Source organism: Arachis duranensis, chromosome 5 (assembly GCF_000817695.3).
Source record: "Arachis duranensis cultivar V14167 chromosome 5, aradu.V14167.gnm2.J7QH, whole genome shotgun sequence".
Lineage (NCBI taxonomy): Eukaryota > Viridiplantae > Streptophyta > Magnoliopsida > Fabales > Fabaceae > Arachis > Arachis duranensis.
In genome coordinates, this window is record NC_029776.3 from 82,668,263 (window position 1) to 82,677,529 (window position 9,267).

Sequence of the window (9,267 nt, forward strand, 5' to 3'; positions counted from 1 at the left end):
CATGTCAATAAGCGGCTCAACTTTGAGGTAATATATAAATTTTGGGTATTTGCATCAATTTGTGTTCTATTATTTTCTCAATATTTTGTTTAACTTAACAAATTAGTTAAAGGTTGGAAATGTGTCTTTATGACTATTTTTTTTATGGATATGCACATCAAATAATTGTAGTCTTAATGTTCAGAAAGTAAAATTTAATATTTTAAAGAAGAGTGCTATACATACAAGTCTTTTTGACTTACAAATCTTACAAGTTACTAGGCCTTTTAATGCGTTATTCAACGTTTCCTGTTTTCAAAGCGATACACTCAGAACAGTCTTCTTCTTCTTCTCGATTTTCATGGTTTCTGAAATCAAGCTTTGAAATCGTTTTGAAGAAAAAGAAGCAGCAGAAGATGAGGAGAAAGAGAAAGAGTTCTGAATTATGCAACGAATTTTGGGTGTATTTCTTAAATACTTTGGGTGTATTTTTTGTAATCCTTTGGATGTATTTCTGTAATCCTTTTGAAGATAATGGAACTTCAGAAATACACCCAAACGATTACAGAAGTACACCCAAAATGATTACAGAAATAGGATTTGGATCCTCTAAAGTTTGAATTTTACTTTAGAGAGTAAAGTGTAATCTTCTACCCTTGAATAGTTTCTCTTTCATATTTATTATTGGTCCCACCTATGAAATCAATGGTGAGAAATCACACTTTACTCTCTAAAGTAAAATTCAAACTTTAGAGGATCCAAATCCACAGAAATATACCCAAAGGATTACAGAAATACACCCAAATGGTTATAGGAATTCACCCAAACGATTATAGAAAATACACCCAAAGGATTACAGAAAATACACCCAAAGGATTTAAAGAAATACACCCAAAATTCGTTAAAATACATCTTATGCATAATTCAGAACTCTTTCTCTTTCTCCTCCTCATCTTCTACTGATTCTTCTTCTTCAAAAACGATTTCACCATGAAAAATCGAAAAAAAAAGATAAAACAGAGAGAAAAGAACGTAAATGAAGAAGAAGAGGAAGACGATGAAGAAGAACGTGCAGAAACGAAAGAAAAGGAGAAGAAGAAGAGTAAGAGGAAGAAGAACGTGCAACAAGAAAAAGAAGAAGAAGGAAAAAGAGAATGCAAGAAACGAAAGAAAAGAAGAAGGAGAAGACGAAGAGGAAGAAGAATGGTTGGAAGCGTGTTTTGAGCGTTAGTTTTAATTGAACTTGTAAGGCTTACAAGCCTTAATCGCTTGTATGCGAAGAATTACTCTATTTTAAATTTAGAGTTATGGTTAAAAAATGAAATTTGAGGTTAAGGTTTAGATTTAAAATTTAGAAATATAAAGTTTAAAATTTAAAATTTAAGTTTTGAGTTAAGAATTTTAGAATTTTTTTAGGAGGTTTAGAATTTTGGCATAACATTTAGTATTTTATATTGAATATAAATTTTTACAATCAAATAAAATATTTAACTAAGTTTAACTAAATTGTTATAACCGTTTTTTACATTACATCTTTTGTTTTTTTTTTCTTTTTTTTCCTCCATTTTTTATGGTGTTGCATCTTCTTTTTTTTCCTTTTCTTTTTTTCATATTTTTTTTTATTATCGTTGTTGTCACTACCACCATATCACCACTTTTATCTCCTCTTTTTTCTTTTCTCATTTGTATTTTTTCTATCTCCTCCTTCATTTTCCCTTTCTTCCTCAATCATCATTATCATCATCATCGTTATCTTTATCGTTATCGTTATTACCATCATCATCTTCTTCTTATATGTATAACAGTTCAAATACAGAATGCACTAAAATTTCTTAATAATGACGACACAAAAATAAACCCATTTCAAAGTAAGTTCATACTATAATATACCAAAATTACTTAATAATAACTCAAAACTCCTACTCGTCCTTCTTATTATTCTTCATTATTATCATCATCATCTTCTTCTCCTCCTCCTCTTATTTTCTCATCTTTCTATTTGATTATCGGCGTCATCACTACCACCATACCGCCACTTCCATCTCCTCATCTTCTTCTTTTTTCTTTTCTCATTTGAATTTCTTTGATTTTCTCCTTTCTTTTCCTTCTCTTCCTCCATCATCATTATTATTATCATTGCTATCGTTATTGCCATCATCGTTGTCTTCTTTTTATATGTATAACATTTCAAATCAAGAATCCATCGAAATTCTTTAATGATAATGACACACAAACAAACTCACACTAAAAGTACACCGTATTTAAACTAGAATGCACCGAATTTACTTAATGATGACGACACACAAACGAACTCAATTCAAAATAAGTTCAGACTAAAAGTCCACATTATTTAAATCCAGAATGCACCGAACTCAAAACTCCTCTTGTTCCATATTCTTCTTCATCATTATCATTATATTTTTCTTGTTTTACTTTCTCATTATTCTTCTGGTTTACTATCTTAACAAGAATAAAAACAAAAAAATCAAACAAAGAAGAAGAAAAAATGCATAATGCTGCAAAATCACAAGGAAAAAGAGAAGAAAAAGAAAAAAAATGCAGCAGCAACAACAAAAATAAAAGAACGACTATGAGAAGGAAACATGTGAAGAAGAAGAAGGAACGCAAAGATGAAGGAGGAGGAGAGGAATGTGAGAACCTTCACGTAGTTGGAGTGTGTATTTACGCTCTTATTAATGAAACTGATTTTTGTTGGATTTGAACTAACATTGTTGTCAAAAAATACTTGGATGTGTAGCATGATTCTTTGAAATTTGTTGTTTATGAAATAAGATTTCGTGTTTAGGGTTTAAGATTTTAGATTAAAGTTAAAGATTAGAAGTTTTGAGATTAAAAGTTGTGGTTAAGGATTTAGGATTTAAAATTTGGTATTTAGTATTTAGATACAAAGTTTGATATTTAGTATTCACACTCTCACTAATGTATTTGATATTTACAAATTTTAATGTATATTTTTTTTCTCTTCAAATTCTTCTATGTGTATTTGTGTTTATTTACTCTAACATAATTAATACTCAAATTATTCTTTAAAGTTACACTCGCATCTCAATCGATCCTTAAAGTTTTAATTTACTCAAGTTGGTTCTCCAATATAGCATCCAGGATTCATATTAGCCTTTAATTTTATTTTTTATCATAGAACAGTTAATGACGTGCCGAGATAAATTGATATTTATCATGCTAGACGTATTTCTAATGGTGATTTAATGTGACAATTGAAACTTTTATTTTAATTTATTTCTTAAGAAATCTTTTAAATCTTTACATTAAATTTGAATTACGGTTTTAAATGCACCGCAGGAAGCAAATCGAGGTTAAAAAAGAAAAAAAAATCTAATTGTCACTTCAGATATTTGTTAAGAAATTTAACATAATAGTTATAAGTTCATCTCAATTTGTCATTAATAGTTTTATGATAAAAATAAGATTAGAGATTAATGTAAATTACGAATGCTAAGTTGAGAGATTAAATTATGATAAAAATAAGATTAGAGATTAATGTAAATTACGAATGCTAAGTTGAGAGATTAAATTTAATAAATTGAAAATTTAAAGATCAAATTGAGGTGAGAATGTAACTTTAAATGCGAGTATTAACTCTAATACTAATGATAATGTTTAATCATTCTTTTGGTCGTTATAAGTTTACTAAATTTATAATTAGGTCTCTATATTTTTTTAATTGAGTCTTTATATTATTTTTAATTTTATTGTTAGATTCTTTTTATGTCAAAAAAGATAAAATTAACAGAAGATTTCTTAAAAAATATATTTGATAAAAAATCTAATTAAATTTTTAATTATAGATACTTAAATTTGTAAAAGAATATTATGTTAATTTTAGTATTTTTTATACTAGTAAAAACTTAATTATAAAATTAAAAATAGTGTAAGAACCCAATTGAAAAAAAAAGTATAGGAATCTAATTAAAAATTTGATAAAACTATAGAGATTAAATCGCATCACGATGAGGAAGAAGCTTCTGATCGCAGCAGCAGCACGCCTCTCCTTCCGCTCCATTCAGGAACCTCGTAAATTCTCTTTTCATGATTTTCACCTCAGTTTTTTGTTTTAGTCTTTTCTTTGGAATAAATTTTCATTTTTGGATTATTTAGACATAGGGTTTTATTTGCTGTTGTTTTATTAGCTTGACATGGAAATGAAGCCAAGGTTAATAATCTATGGATTGCATGCATCACATTGTTTCAGAGATTGTTTCATGTGGCTGCAATGAATCAGTAATGAAAGCTTGACCAGTGCCAATCATCTTTGGTTTCATCTGCCATGGAATTGAAGTTATAGAAATTGGAATTAGGTGAATGACATTTGAGCACTGAAGCTGCATTTTATACGTTAATTTTTCTTGAAGTGTTCACTTGTTGTAGCTTAGTGCAGTGAGCCAGTGACGTTGAAGGCCAAGTGTATCTATGTGGAATGGATTTTTCTGTTATTAGGTTTTGTCTGTTTGTATCAGACTATCTGGTTATAATGCCTTCTATGAAATTGAGCGTGGAATTTCAAAATTTTTGCTTACTTGGATATTGTTTTGCTGAATTCTTTAATTAACAATCATAGATCTAATGCATGTCTTGTGTGTGTGTGACAGCATCCTTCGATGTAAGCAATTCTGTTGGTCCATTGTATGTCCAGTCGTGCGGATGGTCATATGCTGCTTCTGTTTCTTCTGACATGCCAAATGCCCCAAAAGGCCGGAAGAAGATTCGTCAATGTGAACGTAGAGCGATGGTTGAGTCTTACGTGAACAAGTAATTTTTCATTTCTTTTGAAGTTGAAGCTTTATTCAACATCTTTTGAGGTTTCTTGCATTTTGCTTTGTCTATGCAATATTGACGCTTAGTTTGGTAAAGCATTTTGAAGAGCTGCTTATACTTTTCAAAAACCCAAACACCTCGTTTTGTGTTTGGTAAATAAAAAAGAAAATGTGTTTGTTCAAAATTTAGGGGGTGTTTTTGTAAGCACCTAAAGAGGAGCTTTTCAAAGTTGACTTATGCTTATCAAAATTAAAAATTCTAATATAATTGTATATATTAATAACTATCTAAATTTACTCTTATATTTATCTCTATTGTGGTCCTTTTAGATTTTAAAAGTTATTTTACCAAACACATCTGTTATTGCGTGGGCTTACCGGTGTTGCAGCTTTTAAAAAGATGTCTTTCAAAAGACAACTTTGGTAAGTTACTTTTGAAAAGTAAAAGTTTTACCAAACCAAGCTTGAGTATTTCAAGAAGGTTGAGGTGCATCCATCATAGTTTTTATTAGAAACCTATTTTTCAGGACTACAAAACACACCCATATGGTATTCTGAGTCTCTGGTCATTTTTTGGTTGAGTTCATTGATCTCTTGACTTAGTCCCACATTTGTTACTAGTTTATGCCTTAAAATGTGACAAAGGGTTTTTAAAAGACGGAAAACAATGCCCATGACCCTGTATATAATGATCTACTCGTTTGTGGTGAAGAAAAAGTTTCCTATATGTATAATATATGAAGGAAAAAGTTTCACTTTCTTAAGTATTCCCTTCTTTCTTCTCTAGAAACAATTCAACATCACAAATGCTGTCTTTATTATTTGTTTTCCTTAACAAGAAAACGATCCATGTGGGCTCTTGTTATGCTACAGTGGTGCACTTATTTCTTATTAGCCATTTAGAAATGGCTGAATATTACTTGTTTTTTCTTTCCACAGATATAGAACAATAAATGCAGGGAAGTTCCCGACAACAAAGGATGTTCAAAGACAAGTTGGTGGTGGTTTTTATTTTGTACGGGAAATCATACAGGAACTGGAATACAAATCTAGAACGAATTCTTCCAAAGAAATGGATGAGAATCTGTTGGAACAGAAGAAATTCAATGAGAGTAAACTCCAAATCACTGTAGCCCGGAAGGTTTCATCAGATAATACTGGGAGTGCAAAAGAAAGGACAGCCCAAGATGATTCTCAGTCAATAGGTTTAGATGAACAAGAGATTATTAATGCTGGTTGTGATCATCTTAAAGTAAATAGACAGTCACGGACGTCATATGAAGCTGAAATTATCTATGCACCAGTAAGCATTGAACTTTATTGTGTAGGTGTAAATGTGATGAAAAATGATAAGCCAAAAAGGAAAATTGACATTACAATTCATAGTTTTTCTTTTTTTCACCATCCACCCTCCCCCCAAAATAATAACTGTATGCCTTGCTTTGATGTCTAATTGCTGAACTGTACCTTTTTGTTATCTTTTTGGTTCTAGTGTATATTATAAATTGTCAAGGCTTCAAAGAACGACACTGCATTATCTGTGTAACTTTTGTCCTTGCCCTGATATTAATACAGATAGTGCATTCTGCATGATTTTGAATAACCTTATTAATAGTAAATCTGTTCTATTATGAACTCAAATTCTTTTAGGTTGTTAGTTACACCTTTTGATGTTTTTGGCTTCCTGTGTTCTTTTCTTTTTTTTTTTTTAAATAATTCATACTATTAATTGAATCAGTGTTCTATTGTTAATTGAGAAAAGAAGGGGGAGGGGGATCTTTTCATATTATTACAAATTTTCCTTCTGCATTGTTTCAGGATGCACCAACAAACCAGCTGCTACAAGAGAGACGAAAAAGTCCTTCTAGTCCTTCAAGTGATAACAATGGTAATGTGTATGACAAAGCTGAAGGCCATGTATCTGAATTTGTTGAAACGGAAAATCATCAAGTAGTGGAGGAACGATGCATTGGGAAAGAAGGTTATGAGAAAAGGGGGAAAGCTCCCTCGGGAGACATTTATGGAGAGACTTCCCATTCAACCCTCCAGGTACCAAAAGATGTAAGGTCTGGGAATGATATGCCTAGTTATTCTTCTGCTTCTGTTACACCAGAGAGGCACCAGCTAAATGAAGAAACAGAAGATGTTTCTGCTTCATCTGTTAAAAAATCTAGCAGTAGTCACAGCAAAGCTCGGAGCCATGATTCTGAGTTTGTTGATATGGAAAAGCATCCAATCCTTGAAGAGAAAAGCTTTAGGAAAGCTGGTTATGAAGCAAAAGAGCAAAGTGCTGTAAAAGATGACCTTGGCATTCCAAATCATAAATTGGAGCAATCTCAAGGGTCTTCAGAATTTAATGAGTCGAAAATGTAAGTTTTCTTGTTTTGTTGGATATATAGAATTTTTTGTCGCAGCTAGTACAATATTATTTTTACTTGCTAATATGTCTTGTGAAGTACCAGTACCAATGCATGTCATTGGTATGATATAGAACTAGGTGGTGTGGATATGTAGTTCAACAAAGTTAAATGTTCCAAGTATATTCTGTGTTGGTGATTAAAAGATAGTGCAGATTCTAAATTGAACAGAAAGTTTAATTAATGATGTGGAGAAGTAATTTGCACAAATAAACATAAAATTAATGTATATTGAGATAAAATAATACCATGATAGAATACGGCCACTCATACAAACATACACTGATATACACATACTGTTTTATATACTTGAAAGAATAATTCTGGGCAGGAGTAACATGACAAAGAAGTATGTTACTTCCTGGTAATATTCTAAAATGATAACATTTTGTGACTTGCAATCAAGTTTACATGAAAGCATTAGTTTATATTTGCAAAAAGGTAAGAGTCCTGAAATATAGAATGGGTAAAAGAGGTAAACAATGTTAGTAGTGCCACTTTGGAATCTGAATATATCTGTAGTATAGTTTTGCACTTTTGCTTTGTTTTAGTCTTTGAACAATTGTTTATATTTTACCTGAAATATGCAGTAATGATCCAAAAATCATGCTGTTGCCGAATGAAATTTTGCTACCTTTTCTTCTTTTCGTTAGATCGGTTAATTTTTTTCCTTTTAATTTCTGTATTCTTTACAAAAGCATTCTATAGGTATTATTAAGTTTGCTTATGTTTTCCATATGGCGAACAGCAACTCTGATAATCGGGAGACCAGTGGTGTATTGGCTTCAAAGAAGCCAACTTTGTGGGGAAACCTGAAGTCTCTTGCAAATGGCATAATAAATATCTGGAAAAAATTCTGAGGTAAAATTGTGCAACTTGCATGAACTTAAATATTTTTGTACACCTATGACAGTATGTTTAGGGTTATAAGATGCATGGCCCATTTTGATCAATGATTATCCAGCACTTGCAAATTCTATTCTCTGTTTTTTTGCTATTCATCACCATACCATTTCCATAGGTTTAGCAGCTATCTTTCTTTCAATGTTCCAGCTGGCTGCTCATTATTTAATGGAAAACATATCCATATGATTCCAATTCTATTATTGCATTGGCTTATCTTCAGGAAGTCCTGTAAATTAGTGTTCTTGATGTATATTATTTACACTCAAATTGAAGATGGATTGCAATGTATATGTTTGAATATGAGCAGCAATGAATGGAAAGGTCAACATTTACGTCTTGGAGAGCATTCAAAGAACAAACTGTAGTTTTTTTTTTTCATAGAAATCTCACATGTAAAAATTGAAGAGATTGATAGGATTTTTTTTTCCTTTTCTTAAATTGCTTTTTTACTTTTAGCATTATATATGCTCATTAGTTGCTACATTCATTTAGTATGAGCATTAGTCATGTAGTTAGAAAGAACTGTTTTTTGGAGTTACATGGAAATGTCAGCACCAAGCTGATATTCTGCATATATTCATCACTTTTAGCATTCACATTGTTGCATTGAAACTTCTTGCATAACTTGCCTCCAATTTGCTATTTTTTAACTATATTTCAACTATTGCCAGATTAGAATATGATATCCAACATTTATTTAGGATCATGTTCCGCTCAGACATCCTATTGCCGAAGGCAGGAAGTTGTGTGCATAATAACATTGCAACATTAATTCCCTTTCCTCAATATCTGACATAGAACAAGTTATGAATACCATGTGGCATATGGTATTTAAATTGTTATTTGCCATCTCATTCCCATAATGACATTGACAGTTAAACGAAATTAGATTTGCAAGTATACACTTGAATATTATTTATTATTAATTAGCATTGGGATTTGAATATGGATAATATGATGTTTTGAGGTCTGGTATGAGGGGATATTTGCACTGATATAATATGGCTAGTTACAACTATCTTTTTATTAATAATATTATTATTGAATGAATGCATTTTAGGTATACATTGATTCAAGGATATACCAGAGTCAAGATAACAAATGTAACAAAGGGAATTATTTTGTATCATCAGCTTCTAGAAGAATAAAGATTAATAAACTAGATTTGCGAA

At 30.9% G+C, this 9,267-nt stretch overlaps 1 protein-coding gene across 5 annotated transcripts; it reads left to right on the forward strand.

The window, feature by feature from the left end:
* Nucleotides 1–3,957: 3,957 nt before the first annotated feature.
* On the forward strand, nucleotides 3,958–9,267 carry LOC107489857 (uncharacterized). 5 transcript variants are annotated; one of them, XM_016110626.3, is made up of 6 exons: nucleotides 3,958–4,032; nucleotides 4,608–4,767; nucleotides 5,712–6,075; nucleotides 6,591–7,141; nucleotides 7,938–8,050; nucleotides 9,156–9,267. In XM_016110626.3, exons 1-5 carry the CDS (start codon nucleotides 3,969–3,971, stop codon nucleotides 8,047–8,049), a joined length of 1,251 nt encoding a protein of 416 aa, XP_015966112.1. In that variant the 5' UTR covers nucleotides 3,958–3,968; the 3' UTR covers nucleotide 8,050; nucleotides 9,156–9,267. The 5 variants fall into 5 exon arrangements, with proteins under 5 accessions (XP_015966112.1, XP_015966113.1, XP_052118243.1 ...); XM_016110627.3 differs by lacking the exon at nucleotides 9,156–9,267 and adding an exon at nucleotides 8,797–8,968; XM_052262283.1 differs by lacking the exon at nucleotides 9,156–9,267 and adding an exon at nucleotides 8,767–8,786.

What these genes read in the sequence shown, in the direction of transcription:
- LOC107489857 (XM_016110626.3), top strand. Translation starts at nt 3,969, where the DNA reads ATGAGGAAGAAGCTTCTGATCGCAGCAGCAGCACGCCTCTCCTTCCGC. An exon ending in CCGCTCCATTCAGGAACCTC is followed by an intron (nt 4,033 to 4,607) that starts GTAAATTCTCTT and finishes TGTGTGTGACAG; the next exon opens with CATCCTTCGATGTAAGCAAT. An exon ending in GTTGAGTCTTACGTGAACAA is followed by an intron (nt 4,768 to 5,711) that starts GTAATTTTTCAT and finishes TTCTTTCCACAG; the next exon opens with ATATAGAACAATAAATGCAG.